The 25,327-nt window shown below is 44.3% G+C and overlaps 2 protein-coding genes and 1 pseudogene across 2 annotated transcripts in view; all 3 read right to left on the bottom strand.

The window, feature by feature from the left end:
• Positions 1–5,156: 5,156 nt before the first annotated feature.
• On the bottom strand, positions 5,157–6,456 carry LOC129492608 (GTP-binding nuclear protein Ran-like; annotated as a pseudogene).
• A 10,419-nt stretch (positions 6,457–16,875) lies between these two features.
• On the bottom strand, positions 16,876–17,104 carry LOC129492746 (embryonic testis differentiation protein homolog B-like). The gene has a single exon (XM_055297976.1). It carries the CDS (start codon positions 17,102–17,104, stop codon positions 16,925–16,927), a length of 180 nt encoding a protein of 59 aa, XP_055153951.1. The 3' UTR covers positions 16,876–16,924.
• A 4,738-nt stretch (positions 17,105–21,842) lies between these two features.
• CSNK2A2 (casein kinase 2 alpha 2) overlaps positions 21,843–25,327 on the bottom strand; it is a 42,671-nt gene continuing 39,186 nt past the window's right edge. The window contains exon 12 of the mRNA XM_055297973.2: positions 21,843–24,790. The gene's annotated coding sequence lies outside the window, so the exon portion shown is untranslated. The remainder of the gene's footprint in view (positions 24,791–25,327) is intronic.

Genomic DNA, 25,327 nt, shown 5'->3' with positions numbered 1-25,327 from the left:
GTGATAATTATAACATAATAAAAGTAAAATTACATGATAACAATAGCATAATGGGGGGCATGGAATTATATCATTTGCGATAGTTTGGATGTTTGTTCTCCTAAACCTCATGTTGAAATTTGATCCCCAATTTTGGAGATGAGGCCTAATGGGAGGTACTATGATCATGGTTGGGGGATCCCTCATGAGTAGAGTAATGCCCTCTTGGGACTGGGGAGCTTTTATTAGTTCCTGTGAGAGCTGGTTGTTAGAAAGAGCATGGCACCTCCCTCCTCTTCTCTTGCTTCCTCTCACCATGTGATCTCTGCACATGCTAGCCTAGCTTCACCTTCTGCAATGTGTGGAAACAGACTGAGGTGCTCACCAGAAGCAAATGCTAGCACCGTGCTTCTTGGAGAGCCTCCAGAACTGTGAGCCAAATAAACCTTTTTCTTTATAAATTACCCAGCCTCAGATATTCTTTCACACAACACAAAAGGACTAAGACATTATTGTAAGGTTTTAGACATTTTACACATGGTATAAGATGTGGTGAAATACTAAATCAAAGCACAGACAGTCCCTGATTACAGTGGCTTGACTTACAGTTTTTCAACTCTTTACAATGAGTTCATTGGGATGATTAAATGCATTTTCAACTTAACAATATTTTCGGCTTACAATGGGCATATCAGGACATAACCCCATCATAAGTTGAGGAACGTCTGTAGATTATAATAAATTAAACATGCACATAGCAATCTAGAATAACTACTAAAAGAAAATGCAAACATAGGTATAACTAAAGAGATAAGAGAGAGACAAAATAGATTTAAAACACTTGATTAAACTAAAAGAAGGCAGGAAAGGAGGAACAAAGGAACAAAGAAGAAATGGGATAAAACAGAACAAACAGCAAGATAATAGACTTAAACTCAATTATGCCAGCAATTACATTAAGTGTAAATGAACTAAATATGCAGTTAAAATATCTAGATTGGCAGAGTGGATTAAAACAAAATAAGATTCAACTATATGTTTCTTTTTTTTTTTTTTTGAAAAATAAGAAACATACTTTAAATATAAGATACACAATAGTTGGAAGTAAAAGAATTCTAAAAAGATATATTATGCAGATACTACTCATAAGGAAGCTGGTGTGGCTGTATTATTAGTCAGCTAAGGTTACTTCAACACAGAAATATTACCATAGATAAACAGGGACATTTCATAATGACAAAACAGTCAATTCTTTAAGAAGATGCAATTATAAATGTGCATGTACCTAATAATACAACTTACAAGGAGAAATAGAAAACATGAATTGTCCAAATGTACTAAAGAAATTAAATGCAAAATAAAAATCCTTCCCACAAAGAACCCTTCTGGTTCAGGTGGCTTTACTATTAAATTCTTCCATATATTTAAAGAAGAAATAATACTATCTTCACATTCTCTTATAGAAAATATTTTCCAATTTCTTTTTCTTCCTCCCTCCCTTCTTTCCTTCCTTCTTTCCCTCTTTCCTTCCTTCTCTCCCCCTCCATCCTTCCCTCCTTCTTTCCTTCCTTCCCCCCTTCCTCCCTCCTTCCATCCCTTCCTCCCTTCCTCCCTTCCTTCCTTTTTAAATTGAGACAGGGTCTTGCTTTGTCACCCAGACTAGAGTGCAGTGGCATGATTATAGCTCACTGCAGCCTCGACTTCCTGGGCTCAAGTGACCCTCCCACCTCAGCCTTCCTAGTAGCAAGAACTACAGGCACATGCCACCATGTCCAGCTAAATTTTTTAATTTTTTTCTAGAGACAAGGTTTTGCTATGTTTCCCAGCCCAGTCTCAAACTCCTGGACTCAGGCAATCCTCCCACCTCAGCCTCCCAAGGTGCTGAGATTACAGGCATCAGCCGCCAGGCCTGGCCCCAATTTCTGCTACCAATCAGTATAACCCTGACACCAAAACTTAACAAAATAATCACAAGAAAACAAAATTACAAGTCAATATTTCTCATGAACATAGATGCAAAAATTCCAAATAAGAGACTAGCAATCAAGTTCAGCAAAATATAAATAAAGGATAATATATCATGAACAAGTAGGAATTACTCTAGGAATGCAAGGTTGGCTTTACACATTAAAATCAATCAGTGTAATTTACCACATTAACAGAATAAAGGAGATAATATAATTACCTCAGGAGATGTAGGAAAAAAATTTAAATGTTCACTTATGACTTAAAATAATAAAAGAACTGGATGTGGTGACTTGTACCTGTAATCTTAGCTACTCAAGAAGCTGAGGCAGGAGAATCTCTTGGGCCCAGAAGTTTGAGGCCACAGTGAGCTATGATGGTACCACTGCATTCCAGCCTGGGTGACAGAGCAAGGCATCATCTCTTAAAAAAAAAAGAAAGAGGCCGGGCGCGGTGGCTCACGCTTGTAATCCCAGCACTTTGGGAGGCCGAGGCGGGCGGATCACGAGGTCAGGAGATCGAGACCACGGTGAAACCCCGTCTCTACTAAAAAAAAAAAATACAACAAAAAAAATTAGCCGGGCGTGGTGGCAGGCACCTGTAGTCCCAGCTACTCGGAGAGGCTGAGGCAGGAGAACGGCGTGAACCCAGGAGGCGGAGCTTGCAGTGAGCCGAGATTGCGTCACTGCACTCCAGCCTGGGCGACAGAGCGAGACTCCGTCTCAAAAAAAAAAAAAAAAGAAAAAGAAACAACTTTCAGCAAACTCCTTCTTTCCTTCTTTCCCTCCTTCCCTCTCTTCTTCCCTCCCTCCCCTTCCTTCCTTCCTTCCTTGCTATCTTGGATAGCAAGATCCAAGATAGGATCTTGCTGTGTTGCTCAGACTAGAGTCCAGTGGCTACTCCTAGATGCAATCATGCTGTACACTATAGCCCAAACTCCTGGTCTAAAGGGATCTCCTGCCCCAGCCTCCAGAGTAGCTGGGACTACAGGTGTATGCCACCATACCCAGTTTCAGTTTCTTTCTTTCTTATTCTGAAGAAGGCTATTTACAAAACTATCTCAGCTAGCATCACACTTAATGGTGAAATTGAGCACATTCCCCCTGGGGTTGGGAGATGGATAGGGATGTTCACTCTAATCACTTCTGTTCAACATTGTACTGGAGGTCATAGCCAGTGCAATAAGGTAAGAAAAATAATTATTAGGTATAAAATTGGAAAGAAAAAAGTTAGAGTCGGCCAGGAACGGTGGCTCACACCTGTAATCCCAGCACTTTGGGAAGCCAAGGCAGACTGATTACGAGGTCAGGAGATCGAGACCATCCTGGCTAACACAGTGAAACCGCATCTCTACTAAAAATACAAAAACATTAGCCGGGCGTGGTGGCGGGTGCCTATAGTCCCAGCTACTCAGGAGGCTGAGGCAGGAGAATGATGTGAACCCAGGAGGCGGAGCTTGCAGTGAGCTGAGATCATGTCACTGCACTCCAGCCTGGGCGACAGAGTGAGACTCTGTCTCAAAAAAAAAAAAAATATTAGAGTCATTATTTGTAGATGACATTATTACGAGTATACATAACTACAATCAAATGGTTAATATTAATACATGAATTTAGGTAGTTCAATGGATATAAAATCAATATACAAAATATCAATTATATTTTTTATGTAACAGCAACAAACAATTAGAAAATGAAATTTAAAAAAGACACCACTTACAAATAGAACCAAAATATCAAATTCCTGGAAATAAACCTAATGAAAGTTTGGTAAGATTCCTCCGTTGAAAACTACAATATATTGCTGAGAGAAATTAAAGAAGATGTAAATAAATGGAAGAATATGCTATATGCTTAGAGTGACAGAGCAAGTATTAAGATGTTAACAAATTGATCTATAAATTTAATGCAATTCCAATTGAAATCTCCATGGGATTTTTGGTGAAAACTGGCAAGATGATTGTAAATTTTACATGTAAATGCAAAGGACCTGGAATAGCCAAGGCAATCTTCAAGACCCTTAACAAAACTGGAGACTTACGCTTTCAGATATTAAAACTTAATACAGTTAGTATTGGCACAAGGATAAACAAATAGGCTGATGGAACAAAATCTAGAAACTGGCCAGGTGCAGTGGCTCATGCCTGTAATCCCAGCACTCTGGGATCAGGCAGATCACCTGGGGTCAGGAGATAGAGACCAGCCTGGCCAACATGGTGAAACTCCATTTCTACTAAAAATACAAAAATTAGCCGAGTGTGGTGGCGGGCACCTGTAATCCCAGCTACTCGGAGACTGAGGCAGTAGAACTGCTTGAACCTGGGAGGCAGAGGTTGCAGTGAGCCGAGATGGCACCACTGCACTCCAGCCTGGGCGACAAGAGTGAGACTTCATCTCAAAAAAACAAAAACAAAAACTAGAAACCAACCTATGTGATTTATGACAAAGGTGCTAAAGAAATTCAGTAGGAAAAATGATAATCTTTTCAATAAGTGGTGCTGATATCTGTATTGTAAAAAATTAAAGCTTGATTCTTACCTCATACACAAAATTAATTCTAGGTAGAGGGTGGACTTGAAGGTGAAAAATAAACAATAAAGTTCTAGATAAAAACCTAGAGAAATATCTTCAAAGCCTTGAGGTAGATAAAGATTTCTCTCTTTCCTTTTGTATTTTAAATAGAGGCAGGGTCTCGATATGTTGCCCAGGTTGGTCTCAAACTCCTGGCCCCAAGTGACCTTCCTGCCTTGGCCTCCCAAAGTGCTGGGATTATAGGTGTGAGCTACCACATCCAACCAAGATTGCTTAAATAGAACAACAAACCCACTCACTTAAAAGAAAATATTGAAAATTTTGATTTTATTATAATTTTTTTTTAGATATTTGAAATACAACTTTCTTCTGATTCTAAACGAAAAGGAATGGGAATGATAGTAACAAACAAGATTTCACCACTGAATATCGTGGTGTGACTGTAGTGTCTCATATTTGAAACTCAAGAAGAAATCAACTGTGTTCCAAAACAGTGAAAGATGCAGGTCCAAACAATGAAGGTATTTTCTGAACTGCCACATTTACTCTGAAGCCATATTCATGTCCTTTGGCATCCCACAGGTGATAATAAAGTGGCACACACGCTGCACCACTGACATCACAGGACAGCTTCCTATAAAACCAGACTCTGACGCTGAGCTCCAGCTTCATCCTCACAGGTCATCCATCATCCTCATCCAGGAGAGCAGTTGTCTGAGCAACCTCTAATCTGGGCTCATATTGTACTGCCACAGCTGGGTCCATGACAGCCCGTGGTAGGGCAAGAGCAGGCATGGCAACCACCTCCAACTTAAGGTCTCCAAAGAGCTTCCTAGCAAGCCAGAGGAGGGCTTTTCAAAGTTGTAGTAACTTTTTGGCCAGGTGCAGTGGCTCATGCCTGTAATTCCAGCACTTTGGGAGGCCAAGGCAGGTGGATTGCTTGAGCCTAGGAGTTTGAGACCAGGCTGGCCAACATGGTAAAACACTGTCTCTACAAAAAATGCAAAAAGTAGCTGTGTGTGGTGGAGCACCTGTAGTCCCAGCTACTCAGGAGGCTGAGGTGGGAGGATCACTTGAACCCAGGAGGCAGAGGTTGCAGTGAACAGAGATCACACCACTACACTCCAGCCTGGGTGACAGACTCAGACCCTGTCTCAAAAAAAAAAAAAAAGTAAAAAACAAAACAAAAAACCCAAAAAACAAAGTTGTAGTTACTTTTGGTAGAAATGTCATAGTACTGAACATTGGTGGAAGGCAATAGATTTTGCCTTCACTTTTCTATCCTTAATATCCACTTTGTTGCCGCACAACATAATGGGGAGTTTTCACACACTCATACCAGATCTCTGTGCTCGTTGGGCACATTCTTGTAAGTAACTCTTGATGTTACATTAAACATTATAATGGCACATTGGGATTGGATATCATAGCCATCTCTCAGTCCACTTAATTTCTCCTGGCCAGTTGTATGTATGTATGTATGTATATATTTATATTTATATTTATATTTTTGGAGGGGACAGAGTTTTGCTCTTGTTGCCCAAGCTGGAGTGCAATGGCATGATCTCGGCTAACTGCAACCTCCGCCTCCTGGGTTCAAGCGATTCTCCTGCTTTGGCCTCTCGAGTAACTGGGATTACAGGCATCTGCCACCACACTCAGCTAATTTTTGTATTTTTAGTAGAGACGGGATTTCACCATGTTGGCCAGGCTGGTCTTGAACTCCTGACCTCAGGTGATCCTCCCACCTTGGCCCCCCAAAGTGCTGGGATTACAGGCATGAGCCACTGTGCCTGGCCTATACATTAAATTTAAAAGGTCCTCTGTTGGTGTGAAACACAAGCAGATAAACCTCAACACCCAAGGTATACTTCTCAGATTCACCAGCCAAATGATGTTTCATGGGTGTAGTTTTTCCAGCACCAACATCGCTAACCAGTACAAGTTTGAACTGGACTCGGGGCTCTCCTTGGGCAGCCATCGTCATGTTGCTTCCAGAAGCATCTCCACACCAATATGACTGGGCTGGAAAGATGGTGGAAGCACAATTGTTATCATTTAAAAAATTGGTTAATTAAAAGTCAACATTATCAGAGTAAAAAGGCAAACCACAACTTAGGAGAAGATGTTTGCCATATATACATTAAAAAAAAAAATCTTGTTTCCCGAATATATAAAGAACTCCCATAAATTAATACAAAAAAGACAAATTCCAATTTTGAAACATTGGTAAAAGACAAACAGGCACTGTACAAAAGAGAATATTCAAATGGCCAGTAAGCATATGGAAAGGTACTCATCATATCTGGTTATCAGAGAGGGGCAAATTTAAATCAGGATATATTATTACACCTCTACCAGCATGGCTAAAATTTAAGAACTGACAATATCAAGTGCTGAAGAGGATGTGGAACAACTGGAATTTTCATACTTTCTTGGTGAGAGTCTAAATTGATATAGCCGTTTGGGCAAACTGACAACATCTACTAAAGTTAGACATATGCATACTTTGTGACTGAGAAATTCTAATCCTGGGTATATTCAAACAAAAATATTTATATCCATGAAATACCTGCACAAGAATGTTCATAGCATGGCTGGGCGCGGTGGCTCACGCCTGTAATCCCAGCACTTTGGGAGGCCAAGGCAGGCGGATCACAAGGTCAGGAGATCGAGACCATCCTGGCTAACACAGTGAAACCCCGTCTCTACTAAAAATACAAAAAATTAGCCAGGCATGGTGGCAGGCGCCTGTAGTCCCAGCTACTCGGGAGGCTGAGGCAGGAGAATGGCATGAACCCAGGAGGTGGTGCTTACAGTGATCTGAGATCATGCCACTGCACTCCAGCCCTGGGTGACAGAGCAAGACCCCATCTCAAAAAAAAAATAAATAATTTTCATAGCAACAGCATTTATAATAGCTCCAAATTGGAAACATCCCAAATGTCCATCAACATTGGAATGGATAAATTTTCATGTATTTATTCAATGAAATTATCTATAACAATGAAAATAATAAATATTCTCCTCACAATAACTTTGCCGAATATGTGCTGCTATTGGTGGTACTGCCACTTGTTTGTGCCTTCCAAATCCTGATTAATTCTATTGTGTTTGAGTCCTGTTTTAAAAGAGGGAAAAGAAAAGTCCTTTTTTTTTCCTCCTGGACTCAAGCGATCCTCCCACCTCAGCCTCCCCAGTAGTTGGGGCTACAGGTGCACACACCACATCCAGCTACTTTTTGTATTTTTTGTAGATAGAGAGCTTTGCTATGTTGCCTGGGCTGGTCTCGAACTCCTGGGCTCAAGCAATCCACCCACCTTGGCCTCCCAAAGTGCTGGGATTACAGGCGTGAGTCACCACGCCCAGCTATCACTATATACTCTGTACTATTGCCTTTATTTCTGATGGGAGGGAAGTTCCATTTTGACTCAGCTTTTAAAAAAATACCCTATGAAGAGATTCACCAGCTCAGCTTTGTTGAGACCCAAATCCTCTGCTTACCTTTACAAATTTTACAAAACCATGTGGACGACTTGAATAAATCACTAAGTCACCTCCCAAGTGCTTGGAAGGGGCTCAGCAAGTGAGGGTCCCTGAAGTTTGAGTTTCTTCTGGAAGAATATGTCTCTGCTTCCCTCATATCATTCACTTACTGATACTCTATTCAGCCAGGTTGGTCTTTGCCATTTCCCATAAATAAGCACTTTCCCACCTCATTTCCTGCCCATACCATTCCCGCCTCCATCTTGTCTGCTTATTCCCGGAAGGCATGGCTTTCCCTTCAACCCTCTTAAAGTGAGTTAGGCAGTGGGGTGAGGTGACTCACGCCTGTAATCCCAGCACTTTGGGAGGCTGAGGCAGGCGGATCACCTGAGGTCAGGAGTTCAAGACCAGCCTGACCAACATGGAGAAACCCCATCTTGACTAAAAATACAAAATTAGCTGGGCGTGGTGGCGCATGCCTGTAATCCCAGCTACTCAGGAGGCTGAGGCAGGAGAATCGCTTGAACCCAGGAGGCGGAGGTTGCGGCGAGCCGAGATTGTGCCATTGCACTCTAGCCTGGGCAACGAGAGCAAAACTCCATCTCAAAAAAAAAAAAAAAAAAAAGTGAGGTAGGCTCTCCATTGTACCCCTCAACCACTGGGTCTAGAGGTGGGATGTAGGTCCTCCTTTTTCTTCATATCTCCTCCCAGACCATTGCCTCTCTCTCATTCCAAAAACCTCCAGCTCCTTTGAAACTCATACCATCAGCCTCTGCTACCCACTACCCCTCCCTCATTGCAGCCATCTCAGATCCCTGGGTCATCTCTTGAATATTTAATGCCTGGCCCATTGTCTCTCTCCGTGGCTCTCATGAATAACTATTTCTGATATGTGTGCAACAGCTTCATTGAGATGTAATTTACTTACTAGAAAACTCACCCATTTTAAGTGCAAAATGATTTTTCTTGTATTTACTGAATTCTGCAAACACCATCACAAATTTTCCATAACTTTCATCACTTGAAAAAGAGTCTCTCATCTAGCTTCTCTCTGTATAGATTTGCCTTTTCTGAATATTTTATCTAAATAGAATTGTACAAAATGTGGTCTTTTGTGCCTGACTTCTTTCACTTAGCATAATGTTTGGAAGGTTCATCCACACTGCAGCAATCAGGACTCTGTTCATTTTTGTTGTTAAAGGGCATTCCATTGTATGAATGTACCACATTTTTGTTTATCCATTCATCAGCTGACAAACATATGGCTCATTTCTACTTTTTGAATGTAAATAATAAGGCTCTTATGAGGCTGGGCATGGTGGCTCATGCCTGTAATCCCAGCACTTTGGGAGGCTGAGGCGGGTGGATCACCTGAGGCCAGGAGTTCGAGACCAGCCTGGCCAACATGGTGAAACCCTGTTTCTACTAAAAATACAAAAATTAGCCAGGCGTGGTGGTGTGTGCCTGTAATCCCAACTACTTGGGAGGCTGAGGCAGGAGAATCACTTGAACTCGGGAGGCAGAGCTTGCAGTGAGCTGAGATCGTGCCACTGCACTCCAGCCTGGGTGACAAGAGCAAAACTCTGTCTCAATAAATAAATAAATAAGGCTGCTATGAACATTCACATATAAGTCTTTGTGATGACATATGATATACCTAAGAGTGAAATTGCTGGGTCCTATGGCAATTCTATGTTTAACATTTTGAGAAACTACCAAATTGTTTGCCAAAGTGAATGCATCATTTTCCAGTTCCACTAGCAATGTATGACAGTTACAGTTTCTCCACATCATCACCAGCTCCTATCATTGTTTTTGATGATCCAGGACTTCACTCCACCCCAGCTACCTGTTCCTGTGGAAAGACCTCTCTCTCAAGCATCCCACTCCACTACCTCTTCCTATTATTATTCAGGCTGCCTTCTTCTCATGTTCTGAGTCCTTGAGTCCTCACGTTATGCAACATCACTGGGACTTTGAATATACTACTCTCTTATGTTGGATGCTCCCTCACTTCTGTCACATCCTCACTTTCATTTGTCCTGGCTTAGATTTCACAGCCCATTATTAACTCACTGGTTTGAGTACATCCTCCACAACATTTTCACCCTCTCCTCCTGGTATGCACATGGATTCATGTGGCAAAACCCAAGCCAGGTTAAATGTGGTTGGGTCTAGTCTGTTTATCCCCAGGCAGTTAGATGTGGCTGGAGAAAGGTTCACAGCCATGAGGACTCATCTTGCATCAAATTCATAACCATGGACCTCCAGTGGACACTTAGTGCAGCTCAGCAATTCTCTGACATTTCTTGGGCACCTGCTCTTCTGTATTAGTCTGTTCTCATGCTGCTGATAAAGACATACCTGAGACTGGGTAATGTATAAAGAAAAAGAGGTTTAATGGACTCACAGTTCCACGTGGCTGAGGAGGCCTCACAATCATGGTGGACGGTGAAAAGCACGTTTTACGTGGCAGCAGACAAGAGAGAAATGAGAGCCAAGCAAAAGGGTTTCCCCTTATAAAGCCATCAGATCTTGTGAGACTTATTCACTACCATGAGAACAGTATGGGGGAAACCACCCCCCATGATTCAATTATCTCCCACCAGGTCCCTCCCACAACACACGGGAATTATGGGAGCTACAATTCAAGATGAGGTTTGGTGGGGACACAACCAAACCATAACACCCTCTTTTATCACCTTCCCCTCTTCTCCTCAAGTTTCAACATTTCCAAACCCAGTGCCTTTTGGATAAATACCATCTTCCTCCTCCTCTTCTTCTTCTTCTCCTTCTTCCCCATCACCATTATCTATTTTCAAACCTTTTTAATTATTTCAAACAGGAACTCTGTACCCATTAAGGAAGTATAAGCTTGGTTCTATTTCACTGAGAAAACTGAAGCAATCAGAACAGGGCTTCCATAGGTCCCTTCTGTGAAACACACAACCCGGATGTGTACACATCCAGGTATTGTGCTTTCCCTCCCATTACACAGGAGAACCACCTGTGCTATTTAAGGCCAGCCCTTGTACCTGGGCACCAGGTCCCAAAGCCACTGACTCATCACAGATGTTATTCCTGCAACAATGCCCTCATGCTCCCACACCATCAATTTTCCCTCTGCAGAGGATCATTTCCATAAGTCTATGAACAGCTGTAATATTCCCATCTAAAAATAAATGCCTTCCCTTGGCACTGCCTCTTTCTCCCTATAGCTCAATTTGCTGCCTTTTATAGCAAAGCTTCTCAAAAGAGTTGTCTTATAGTCTCCACTTCTTTTTCTCCTGTCCCTACCTCAATCCATTCCAGTCCCACTTCTGCCACACCACTCTGCAAGCTCACTCCTCATGCTCACAAGTGACCGCCATGTTGGCAAACCCAGTGGCCAATTCTCACACCTCACATGACTTGATTTTTCAGCAGCCAGTCATTGCTTCCACCTTCTTGAACTACATTTTTTTCCCTGACTTCCAGGCATCATACTCTTCTGGTTTCCTCCTTTTTTCTTTTCATCAGTCATTCCTTCTTTGTCTTCTTTGCTAGTCCATCTTCATCTCCTCCATGTCTAAGCTTCACAGGGCTCCAGGTGCCATCTGCAAACTCCACTCTTCCCAAAATCCACTCCCTCCAATATCAGCTAGTCTCATGGCTTTAATACCTCCCTATATATATGCTGATTCTTTCCACCCCTATTCCCAAAGTCTATCTCCACTCCCACTGCCCCACTGGGCTCCGTTTGCATATATCCAACTATCTATTTGACGTCTCCCTTGGGAGGTATCATGGGCATTTGGATCTTAACATGGCCCAAACAGAGCTTTACGTTTCTCCGCCCTCTCCCCTCACACACATCCCACATGCAGCCCTTACCCAAGCCTGCTCCACCCCAAGTCTTGCCCATTTTGGTAAATGACAACTTGATTCCTTGCTCAGACCCAACACCTTGGAGTCAGTTCGAGCTCCACTTTTTCTCACAGCCCACATCAGCAAATCCTATAGCTCTACCTTCAAAATATCTCTCCAATCTAATCACATCCCTACCTTTATGGGTACTGCCCTGGTCCAAACATCAACCCCTGATATGGTTTCAATGTTTGTCCCGTCCACATCTCATGTTGAAATGTGATCTTCAGTGTTGGAGGTGGGGCCTGGTGGAAGATATTTGGGTCAGGAGGCAGATCCCTCACTCATGAATAGCTTGGTGCTGTCCTTGTGATAATGAGTTCTTGGTCTGAGTTCACGTGAGATCTGGTTGTTTAAAAGTGTGTGGCACTGGCTGGGCGCAGTGGCTCACATTTGCAATCCCAGCACTTCGGAAGGTTGAGGTGGGCGGATCACTTGAGGCCAGAAGTTCAAGACCAGCCTGGCCAACATGGTGAAACCTATCTCTACTAAAAATGTCAAAAATTAGATGGGCGTGGTGGTGCGTGCCTGTAGTCCCAACTACTTGGGAGGCTGAGGTACAAGAATCACTTGAACTCAGGATGTGGAGGTTGCAGTGAGCTGAGATCATACCACTGCACTCCAGCCTGGGCAACAGAGTGAGACCCTTTCTCAAAAAAAAAAAAAAGTGTGTGACACTTGCCCCCTCACTCTCTTGCTCCCCCTCCTGCCATGTGGCGCACCTGCTCCCCTTTGCCTTGTGCCATGATTGTAAGGTTCCTGAGGCCTCACCAGAAGCAGATGCTGGAGCCGTGCTGGTACAGCCTGCAGAACTGTGAGCCAATGAAACCTCTATTCTGTATAAATTAACCAGCCTCAGACATTTCTTTATAGCAATGCAAGAAGGGCTAATGCAGCCCCTCTTCCCTGTACACCCAAGACAGCCTCCTCCTGATTGCTCACAACTACTCTTGCCATCCTGTAGTCCACTCTCCACATGGCAGCCAGAAGGATCCTCTTAGTGGCTCTTTGCTCTAATAGCTACTCATTTTGCTAAGAATAAAACTAAGGCTCACACCTATAATCCCAGCACTTTGGGAGGCCAAGGTGAGCAGATTGCTTGAGCCCAGGAGTTTGAGACCAGCCTGGGCAACATGGCAAGACTCCGTCTCTACAAAAAAATGCAAAAGCTAGCCAGGCATGGTGGTGCACACCTGTAATCCCAGCTACTCGGGAGGCTGAGGCACGAGAGTCACTTGAACCCAGGAGGCAGAGGTTGCAGTGAGTCAAGATTGTGCCACTGCACTCCAGCCTGGGTGACAGAGTGAGAAATATACATATTTTAAAAGTGTGTATATAAAATATAAAAAATATTTTTTAAAAGTATATAAGTATAAAAAATATATGTGTGTATATATACATACACACACACACACACACACACACATATTAGAAAAAAATCCTTACTCTGGTCTCCTCCATCTTGTTCCCTGAAACCACTTTAGCCTTCTCTCCCACATCCTTCTCCTCACACACTCCTCCCTCAGTGCTGCCTGCACCCTGCACCCTTCTCTCACTGGCTTCCCTCTGCCTCTGTCCCTGCCCCGGCTGGTCCTGCTCTGCTGGCTCACTCCTTTCCTCACTCGGAGCTCCATTCAGGCGCTGTCTGTATTAGCTGCCTAGGGATGCCACGACAAATGACCACAACCTGGGTATGGTGGCAATTGAACAAAATAAAATTAAAGTAAAATTAATTCAAAATAAAATTTAAATGTAAAATAACAGCAATGTAATCTCTCACAGTGCAGGAAGCTAAGAAGTCCAAAATCAAGATGTTCACTGGGCCATGCTCCCTCTGAAGGCTCTGGGGCAGGGTACTTCCTTGCTTCTTCCTGGCTTCTGGTGGCCCCCAGGCATTCCAATCTGGTTGGCTTGTGGCAGCGTCATTCCAATTTCTGCCTCCATCTCCATGTGGCCGCCTTTTCTCTGTGCCCTCTCCTCTTGTTATAAGGATACTCAGCCTTGGATTTAGGGCACACCTGAATCCAGCATAACATCATGTTGAGATCTTTGACTAATTTACATCTGCAAAAACCTTCTTTCCAAATAAGGTCACATTCTGAGGTTCTGGGTGGACATGAATTTTGAGGGGATATTACTCAGCCCGCAATACTGCTTTACTGGAGAGGATGTCTTTGACAACCTAGTCTTAAAAACAGCACCCCCTCCACACCCTATTGACACTTGTCTTCCCACTGCTCTGCCTGATTCTTTTTCATTGCACTCATTACCACTTGACAGTCGAAATAGTTATTTGCTTATTATCTGTCTTGCCCATCACTCAGTTCTGAGCTTCTGGGAGAAAGAATTTGGTCTGTCTGGCTTATAGATGTATTCCTAGTACTCAAGCCTAGTGCTTGCCTTTTTAAGTGGGTATGCAGTATGCGTTGAATCAGTGACTCAGAATCACAGGCTTGGGGCTCCTGGCCACTGAAGGCGCAGCACAGGCTCTGTGTCTCCTGGTCTCTGCAGCTCCAGACCCACCCAGTCCGTGTAGACCCTCCTGAGCTTGGAATCCAGGCTCACTGAGCCCATTTGCCTGCCCACAAAAGCTCTGTGGTCTCTTATTGCGTTGTGTTGTTCTTGTAACTTTCTCTCAGTAACTACGCATTTTTCTCAGTTAAAATGAAAACACAGCTGGGCACAGTGGCTCACACCTGTAATCCCAGCACTTTGGGAGGCCAAAACGGGAGGACTGCTTGAGCCCAGGGGTTCGAGACCAGCCTAGTCAATATAATGAGACCTTGTATCTATAAAAAAATAAAAAATTAGCCTGGCATGGTGATGCACGCCTCCTGTAGTCCCAGCTAGTCAGGAGACTAAGGTGGGAAGATCACCCGAGCCTGGGAGGCGGAGGCTGTAGTGAGCTGAGACCTTGCCACTGCACTCCAGCCTGGGTGACAGAGTGAGACTCTGTCTCAAAAAAGAAAAAAAGAGCCTGGGCACAGTGGCTTATGCCTGTAATCCCAGCACTTTGGGAGGCCGAGGTGGGTGGATCACAAGGTCAAGAGTTCTAGACCAGCCTGGCCAAGATGGTGGAACTCTGTCTCTACTAAAAATACAAAAATCAGCCGGGCACGGTGGCAGGCACCTGTAGTCCCAGCTACTCAGGAGGCTGAGGCAGGAGAATTGCTTGAACCCAGGAGGCAGAGTTGCAGTGAGCTGAGATCGCGCTGCTGCACTCCAGCCTGGGCAACAGAGCAAGACCCCGTCACAAAAAACAAACAAACAAACAAACAAACAATAGCCAACAGCACAAACATCTCAATTGGTTCGGCTTACACAATTTTGAAAAATTAAGAAATTATGAAAAATAAAGTTAAGCAAACTTTCCATTTGATGGGTGCGAAAACTGCTTCGCCCAGATCAACTACAGAGAAGCACAGAGCTTTCAATGGCAATTTTAAATAAGTGGGGTCAAGAATCTGAAGCATTTCTTCAAAAAAAAAAACTGTAACAGGAGATGACACATGGGTTCACCAGTACAATCCTGAAGACAAAGCACAAAGCAGTGGCTACCGAGAGGCGGAAGTGGTCTGGCCAAAGCAAAAGTAGACCAGTCGAAGGTCATCGCAACAGTTTTTTGGGATGCTCAAAGCGTTTTGCTGTTAACTTTTTGGAGGGCCAAAGAATGATAACATTTGCTTCCTATGAGAGTGTTTTGAGTAGGTTACCCAGAGCTTTAGCAGAAAAATGCCTGGGAAAGCTTCACCAGAGACTCCTTCACCACCACAATGATCCTGCTTACTCCTCATGAAAAACGAGGGCAATTTTGCAAGAGTTTCAGCAAGAAATCATTAGGCATCCATCTTACAGTCCTGATTTAGCTCCTTCTGACTTCTTTTTGTTTCCTAATCTGACCAGTTCTTTAAAGGGCACCCATTTTTCTTCAGTTAATAATGAGGTTGGGCACAGTGGCTCATGCCTGTAATCCCAGCATTTTGGGAGGCCAAGGTGGGTGGATTATCTAAGGTCAGGAGTTCAAGACCAGGCTGGCCAACATGGCAAAACCCTCTACTAAAAATACAAAAATTAGCCGGGCATGGTGGCACGTGTCTGTTATCCCAGCACTTGGGAGGCTGAGGCAGGAGAATCGCTTGAACTCAGGTGGCAGAGGTTGCAATGAGCCAAAATCATGCCAGTGCACTCCAGCCTGGGCAACAGAGGGAGACTCCGTCTGTAAATAAATAAATAAGCAAGCAAGCAAGCAAGCAAGACTACATTGGCATGGTTAAATTCTCAGGACCCTGAGTTTTTTTGTTTGTTTTTTGTTTCTTTTGAGACAGAGTCTCACTGTGTCACCCAAGCTGGAGTGCAGTGGTGCAATCTCAGCTCACTGCAACCTCCGCCCCCCAGATTCAACAATGCAACCTCCACCCCCCAGGTTCAAGTGATTCTCCTGCCTCAGCCTCCTAAGTAGCTGGAATTACAGGCACGTGTCACCACACCGACTAATTTTTTTGTATTTGTAGTAGAGGCGGGGTTTCACCATATTGGCCAGGCTGGTCTCAAACTCCTGACCTCAAGTAATCCACCCGCCTCAGCCTCCCAAAGTGCTGGGATTACAGGTGTGAGCCACCGTGCCGAGCCTCCCTCAGTTCTTTAGGGAGGAACTAAATGCTTGATGTCACTTACAAAATTGTCTTGAACTTGATGAAGATTCTGTTGAGAAATAAAATTCATATTTTTAATTTTTATCTTTTAATTCAATTTTTCACAAACTTTTTGAAGTTCCTTTGTACAAGAAAAACCTTGCTAGTAAACTGCTGCTGTCAGGCCAGCATGATGGCTCATGCTTATAATATCAGCACTTTGGGAGGCCAAGGCAGGAGGATTGCTTGAAGCCAGGAATTTGAGACGAGCCTAGGCAACATGGTCTCTCTCTTATTTTTTTAATGGCTCAAACATGGGAGGAGTTTTTTGTTCTAATTATAATTAATGTCTCAAAATTCTGGGCAGGCCTCAGCACATAAGCCACATGACTTTTTGTCCAAGGCCATGTTCACCCTGGAGTTGCTTTATGACAGCATCCATAGCCACCTTGACAGGTCGATGTCACTTCTGTGCCTGCCCAGTTGTCTGTTGATTAAAAAGACCAGCACATTTTTGGTGGGCTTCTTGCATCTGAAGGACTTGTCAGGCTTCCTGATGTTCAGTGCAAGCTTGTTGGGACTGGCTTTAGGGAGTTCTTTATCCATGATGCAGCGGCTCCAAACAACCTCAGGAAGACAGCTCAACTAAGAAAGCACGATCACAAGGTCCCACAATAGGCTGTCTGCAAGCTGAGGAGCAAGGAGAGTCAGTCTGAGTCCCAAAATTTAAGAACTTGGAGTCTGATGTTCAAGGGCAGGAAGCATCCAGCAGGGGAGAAAGATGTAGACTAGGAGGCCAGGCCCGTCTCCAACATGGTCTCTTAAAAAAAATACAGGGCCAGGCGTGGTGGCTCACGCCTGTAATCCCAGCACTTTGGGAGGCCAAGGCAGGTGGATCACCTGAGGTTGGGAGTTCAAGACCAGCCTCACCAACATGGAGAAACCGCGTCTGTACTAAAAATACAAAATTAGTTAAACTGGGCATGGTGATGCATGCCTATAATCCCAGCTACTCGGGAGCCTGAGGCAGGAGAATCACTTGAACCCGGGAGGCGAAGGTTGCAGTGAGCTGAGATCACACCACTGCACTCCAGCCTGGGCAACAAGAGCAAAACTCCATCTCAAAAAACAAAAAACAAAACCTCCAAAAATAGCTGGGCGTGGTGGCACACGCCTATAGTCCCAGCTACCTGGGAGGCTGAGGAGGAAAATCATCTGAGCCTGGGAGGTTGAGGCTGCAGTGAACCATGATTGCACCACTGCACTCCAGCCTGGGTGACAGAGTGAGGCCCTGTCTCCAAAAATAAAAAATAAAAAAAAAACTGCTGCTGTCAATATTAGAATGGATTAGCCATCCAATTGAGTGACAAGAAAAAAAATTTACATGAAAAATATATATATATATTTTTTTGAGACGGAGTCTTGTTCTGTCGCCCAGGCTAGAGTGCAGTGGCACGATCTCAGCTCACCATAAGCTCTGCCTCCTAGGTTCATGCCATTCTCCTGCCTCAGCCTCCCAAGTAGCTGGGATTACAGGCACCCGCCACCAAGCCTGGCTAATTTTTTGTATTTTTAGTAGAGGCGGGGTTTCACAGTGTTAGCCGGGATGGTCTCCATCTCCCGACCTCGTGATCCGCCTGCCTTGGCCTCCCAAAGTGCTGGGATTACAGGTGTGAGCCACTGCGCCTGGTCGAAAATAATTTTTAAAAGAATGGCATAGTCAGACAAAAATAATAATAAAAAGGGAGGAAAATCGAATGAGGCAGTAAAGTAAGAGCAACCTGGGCAGCGGGTGCAGAAGCTCAACTGATGCAAATCAGGCAGTTAAAAGTTGTGCAAAAGGTAAAGTAATGCACCAGAAGCAAGATACAAGTTGTCTTAAGAATCCCATTACTGGCCAGGCACCGTGACTCACACCTGTAATCCCAGCACTTTGGGAGGCTGAGGCTGGTGGATCACATGAGGCCAGGTGTTCAAGACCAGCCTGGGCAACATGGGGAAACCCTGTCTCTACCAAAAATACAAAAAATTAGCTGGGCGGGGTGGCACATGCCTGTGGCCTCAGCTACTCAGGAGGCTGAGGTGAGAGGATCGCTTGAGCCTCGGAGGTGAAGGCAATAGTGAGCTGAGATTGCGCCACTGCATTCCAATCTGGGCGACAGAGTGAGACCATGTCTCAAAAAAAAAAAAAAAAGAAAAGAAAAGAAAAAAGAAAAAAACCCATTACTACAAGACGTTTAGCTTCCACCTTGGGTGGAAGCAGTATCAAGTCCTGTGCCTGGCCCAGAATCTCTAACCATTAACATATTGCAGTCCTGAGCTGAGGCAGAGTATGTCACCTTGGTGGGGCAAGTGCTAAAACACACAAGAGATTGTGGCAAGTAAATCCAACCCATGATCTCAGTAATCCGGGTTATACTGAAGAATGTTTCCAATTATGGTGATACTGTTAAGATATTTGAAATTTTTTTTTTTTTTTTGATACGGAGTCTCACTCTGTCGCCCAGGCTGGAGTGCAGTGGTGGGATCTTGGCTCACTGCAAGCTCCGCCTCCTGGGTTCATGCCATTCTCCTGCCTCAGCCTCCCAAGTAGCTGGGACTACAAGCGCCCGCCACGACGCCCGGCTAATTTTTTTTTTGTATTTTTAGTAGAGACGGGGTTTCACCGTGTTTGCCAGGATGGTCTCGATCTCCTGACCTCGTGATCCACCCACCTCGGCCTCCCAAAGTGCTGGGATTACAGGCGTGAGCCACCGCGCCCGGCCGATATTTGAAATATTTAAGAGGACCTAATGTCTTAGAGGATCAGACCTTGGAATTTAATTCAAAATGCTTAAAGGAATTTGAAATTAGATCTGTGGTTTTAATTTTAAAATGTCTAAGAAAATTTAACAAGTTGAGGCCGGGCTCAGTGGCTCACGCCTGTAATCCCAGCACTTCGAGAGGCCGAGATGGGCGGATCACAAGGTCAGGAGATTGAGACCATCGTGGCTAACACGGTGAAACCCCGTCTCTACTAAAAATACAAAAAAATTAGCTGGGTGTGGTGGTGGGCGCCTGTAGTCCCAGCTACTTGGGCGGCTGAGGCAGGAGAATGGGGTGAATCTGGGAGGTGGAGCTTGCAGTGAGCCGAGAGCACGCCACTGCACTCCAGCCTGGGTGACACAGCAAGACTCCTCTCAAAAAAAAAAAAAAAGAAAAAAGAAAATTTAACAAGTTGATAAATAATGAATGTTTACAGACCTTAATATGTTAAATTTATGAGTGTAAATTTAGGTTAGTATTTGAATGCTTAGGAAGATTTCATCAGATTTTAGGTCTTTCATATTAGTTATTGGAAGTGTGTGCAAATCAAACAGTTTAAATGTGTAATTGAGCTTAAAATGGCCAAGGAAACTAAATTAAGCATGCAAGCAATTTTTTCATTTTAACTCATTAGGTTTTGAACTAATTGAACATTAAAGATTAAGCGTTTCTATCTATATACAAAATCAATTTGTTCGTAGCTAGTTGTAGCTAGATTTATAAACTGATCTTGAAGACGAGGCAAATTAAATGTACAGCTTTAATAACTATTGTTTAAAACACGAGTAACTGTAAGCATCCTTTTCAGTGCACAAAAGCCCTAGTCAGATGCCAACACCCAGTGGACAGTGTCTTTTCATGTTAGTCCAAGCCCAGAAATTCAGAACATCTGCCCTGGAAATACGAGGGGCTTGCCACACACTGGAAGGCAGAGTTGACTCCCCGTCTCTCTTTTCTGATGGGGATGGGGATGCGGAGGTATAGCAGTGAGGTGAGGAGCTGTATCCCTTAGCTGGGAGCAAAGATGGAAGGGTGCCCTAAATGACTGGAGTGTCTAGCTGGCAAAGGACAACTGTATCCCAGCCCCAGCTGTGATAGCCATCGAGCCTATCAGGAAGAGTCATGGTGGGCAGATGAGGTTCCTGCTCATTGGAGAGTGGAGTCTAAATGGGAGTCTGTGAGGCCCTGCACGTTATTATTTAAAAAATGAATTTTAGGCTGGGCCCAGTGACTCACACCCGTAATCCCAACATTGTAGGAGGGTGAGGCAGGAAGATCGCTTGAGCTCAGGAGTTTGAGACTAGACTGGGAAACATAGCAAGCCCTTGTCTCTATTAAAAACTTTAAAAAAATTAGCCAGGCGTGGTGGTGTGTGCTTGTGATCCCAGCTACTCAGAAGTCTGAGGTGGGAGGATCATTTAAGCCCAGGAGGTTGAACTGCAGTGAGCTATGATTATACCACTGCACTCCAGCCTGGGCAACAGAGCAAGACCCTGTCTCAAAATGAACTTTTTAAGTGTACATACAATAAAATATACTATTTTTTAGGTGTAAAGTTTTGACAAGGGCACCAAGTCATATAACCACCACCACATTTAGGACACAGAACAATTCCATCATCCCCCAAAATTACCTCATACTCATGTTTTGCAGTCATCCCTAACCCTTGGCAACCATAGATCTGTTCTACACGGATCTGGCTTCTTCACTTAGCACAATGCATTTAGGATGCACATTAACAGTCTGTAGAATAATATTCTGAAAAAGATTGTTCATCCATTCCGCCACCTGGCCCCTTACAGCCAGAGCTATTTTAAAACATGCTAGTCCTCCGCATGTTTTTTTTTTTTTTTTTTTTAAAGCAGGGACTCACTCTGTCACCCAGGCTGGAGTGCGGTGGCGTGATCATAGCTCACTGCAACCTCAAACTCCTGGCCTTAGGCGATCCTCCCACCTCGGCCTCCCAAAGTGCTGGGCCTACAGGCATGAGCCACCGTGCCCTGCCGTTGTGCTTACTTATGAATTCTTTCCCATGGTATTTCAAATACATTAAAATGCAACCATTTTTCATATTTTTTCTTCTGTGATTTTTGAGAAGAATCCTTAGAATTTGCTTTTGAAATTATCTGACAATTCTGTGACTCTTCACTAATTTATCATGAGAAAAATATTTTTAAAATCAACTATTGAATTTAATGAGTGATGTTCACAAAGTTGTACATTAAGACATTTAATTCCACTTATTAATATTTACTTTCAACTTTCTTAGGTTAGAGCCAACACTTTTTCTTTATTCAGGTCTCAAACATTTCTGTAGTACTCTGGAAAGCTGAGAGGCTGCAGATACTGTGCCCATGCCCCACATGCTTGACAGAGGCCTGCAAGAATCCCATGGCCAAAGTCATCACAGTTCCAGCCTGCACCAGTGAGGGAGGGGATGGGAGGCTGCTTTCTAGAATCATAAGAATACCCTTTCTAAAAACATCATATAGCATAATTATTTTTAAAGATTTCATTCCACATACATACTGTCCAAAAATGTATGTGCAAATTTGTTTATTGCAGCAATACTGGTAATACTGAAAAATTAAGAACAATCCAAAGTCTATGAGTAACAGATTGATTCAACCGTGGTATCACGCAATGGTAAACCATGCAGCCACAAAAAGGGGTGAGGTAGATTTATACACGCTAATGCAGTAAGATTTTCACAATTAAGTGGAAATACAAGTTGCAGAATAAAAATGCATAGTCTGATTACCATTTATGTAAAAATGAAAATTATAATTTTAAAATAGTAAGTGCATAGGAAAAAAATGGGAAGATATACACAAAATTTAATGGTGATTATCTCTAAGAGAGGAAGAGGCTTTCGTGTGAGCATGGTGTGTGTGTGTGTGTGTGTGTGTGTATGGCTGGGGGCGGGGGCTTTCGTTATTTACTTCTCTGTAAGCATTTGAAATTTTTTTTTTTTTTTTTTTTTTTTTTTTACCACAAACATGTATTATTTTGGTAATCAGGAAAATGCTATCAATATTGTTTAGAACACAGCCAGGACCACTAGGAGATGAGAGCTGATGTTCTGAATCTCCAAGCACATTGAGGAGGAGCTGAAGATGGTTTTTGTGGTAGCAGGTGTTAGGACATGTCCCCTGCTTTCAAAAGTCAAAACAACCTACTCAAAAATCACCTCCTTTCTCTTCTTTCTACAACCACACACTTTCTCAACCCAACCGTAATCACCCACAAAACTGAAAATTATTTGTGAAACATGATTTCCACACGGAGCAGTTAAAGAGAGGCTTGGTTGAGGGGGGAAATTGGAGGACAGAGTTATAGTACCAAGTTCTACATGACATCTATAAGATGCAAGCCAATCAAATGATTCTATTCGAATAAGACCCTCCAGGTCTGGAAAAGACCTGAAATGGCAGTAAGTCATGCTAAGTAACACAGATACGTGCTGTGGAGATAAACATGCACACATGAAGCATGTTCCTAGGTACAACAAGGTACAAGGTGCAACAAAATAACAAGGTATTCTGATGCTGTTCCAGAGATCTGGGAGACTCACAGAAATTTGCACAGCCTTGTTACAAAGAGCCCCACGAGACAGCCAGCTTGAGAAAATTAGGCCAGTGATGGGGCTGGAAAGCACCAAGTCTATCTGCTCAGTGTCCCACAGGTGGTGGCCTATGGGTCCTCACTTGCTGGTGTCCAGGGGGAATGCACAGTCTCAAGCTCCTACACCTGAGCAACAGCTTAGATGCCACAGAAGCTGGTCCAAAGGACACCATGATGCTGTGGTGGCCCTGAAAGGGGCCTCTTTGCTTTCCTCCATAGTCACTTCAAAAACTGTGAACATCCACACTTGGGTTCCCACCATGGGCCAGAACTAGCCGCAGAGGACAGAGAATGTTGTGTGAACCAAGTTGCTTTTGTGGAGACCTAGCCGGCGCACCATCCAGTGGCTTGGGGGTCTAGATCTGCCCATAGCTTCTGCTGTCCTACAGGCAGTGGGAGGACACAAACCAGCAGCCAGGACAAGGTCATGGCCATTGCTTTCACCTGCCCTGGCGCCGTCTTCAGCTGAGGACCATGGGAGCCAGCGAAGTCTCATTTGTAGCACTGGGTTTCTCCCATTTAACAAATAGAACCAGTGCTTCTGTTCTAGCTCCCTGAGTGTCCGCTTTTCCTTCCAGTTCATGGGTGCTTCAGAATGTGTGGTCAAAAGCAGCCCTCAGAACAGAGACCCCTACCCCTCTCCTGCCTCAGGACAGCAGACTCAACCAGCCTCCAAGATGGGGCCTTTCTTCAGTAGTGGGTGCTGAGGGGACAGGATTGAGATGGGATGAAATGTGGAGACGAGAGCAAAGGGGCAACCAAGAAAGGGCCAAGGCATCTTCCTGCATTCACGGGAGGAGACTCTCATTTGAAGGAGAGGCCAGGGAGGATGCTGGCCAGTTGGAACGAGTTCAAGGCAAAGCCCCACTTTCCTGGCTGAATCTACTTCAGCCATCCATGTTGTCCCCATTCCTAGGACTGGTTCACTGTGTACCTCTTAACACCACTCAGCTCTGGAAGAGAGTCCTTACAAACGGGCCCTCCTTGGCTGAGTGTGGTGGCTCACACCTCTATGTAGTCCCAGCACTTTAGGGGGACTAGGAGAGAGGATCACTTGAGTCAGGAGTTTGAGACCAGCCTGGGCCACATGGTGAGACCATTTCTACAAAAAAAAAACTTAAGAAAACTTGTCAGGTGTGGTGGCATGCACCTGTAATCCCAGTTACTCAGGAGGCTGAAGCAGGAGGATCACTTGAGGCCAGGAGGCCAAGGCTGTAGTGAGCTATGGTTGCGCCACTGCACTCCAGCCTCCATGACAGAGCAAGACTCTGTTTAAAAACAAAAAGGAAAACTGGCCCGCCTTGCCCCAGGACCTCCCCCGTGTCTGGTTAGAACCTGGCACGAATGCGCTTTTGTCTCGTCCTGAGTCACAGGTCTCAGTTCATGGCCTTTTCCATACTGAAAACTCTCCATACGTTTCTTTTAAAACCTTTTATTCAATAATATATACTTTTAAAATAATAATATGTAACTGCCGCCATGCCACATACTGCCCCCGTCCCCCCACTGTGGAGTCTGTGGTCAGCTAGTTAGCGTGGTTTGCTGGAAAAACAGGCGGCCACGGGACGAGCTGAGGGGCTTGGGGAGCAACAGTAACCAACAACATTCTGCATACCCTTCACATTCCCCATGCTTTCTGGGTCGGGAAGAAGTCAACAGGAAGCCAAAGGCAAGTGAGCCTTTTACATTCGGAAGTGAGGTTTGATATACGGTGGTGGGCTGCCCTTCGCTTGGTCTAGTTCGTGCTCGCCAAACCTGCCACCGTTTTGTGTCTGCTCACGGAACGTGATCTCTCTATACGCGTTAAGACGTTTGATTTGGTTCTTGTTCTGCTTATGGAAAAGTGGGAGAACCGCAACAGACCTGGGGAAAGAGACGGGAGGAGGGAAAGACGTCATTAATCAACCTGAGCGGGTGAGGGGAGGCCTCCACGTGTGGGAGGGCCTGCGCTAGAATGCAAGCTTGGCCCTCCCATGCCACTTGGTGGAGAACCCTGTGAGAACTCAAGAGTTCAGGTTTCCAACAGTACCCTCTGCCTTCCTCTTCTGATTATCATGACAGAGATGGTCTCTGGCACGGCCTTCTGTCACAGGACGGGTGCTCTGGGCACCACGTGTGTTGTGACCAGGTTTTCTACCCTACCCCATCCCTCAGGTCCAGGGTGCTGATGGAGAAGCCTCAGAGACTCTTGACCATTCTGTGCCAGTCAAGCTACAAATTCAGCAGTCAGCTCTAGGTCCCCCTCAGACCTGACCTGATTATCTGAGGTGTCTTAGGACTAAGATGGGGTCTGTATTTACTCAGAAAAAGGGCTGAGTCCACTAATAAACAAAGAGCCGTGAGTTCAAATATTTTTAACTGTCCCCTGGAAACAGCCAGCTGCCTGGCATGGCCTGAAAA

This window comes from Symphalangus syndactylus, chromosome 11 (assembly GCF_028878055.3).
Source record: "Symphalangus syndactylus isolate Jambi chromosome 11, NHGRI_mSymSyn1-v2.1_pri, whole genome shotgun sequence".
Taxonomy (NCBI): Eukaryota; Metazoa; Chordata; class Mammalia; order Primates; family Hylobatidae; genus Symphalangus; species Symphalangus syndactylus.
Note: the sequence above shows the minus strand (reverse complement) of the source record. Positions and strands in the feature narration are given on the sequence as shown.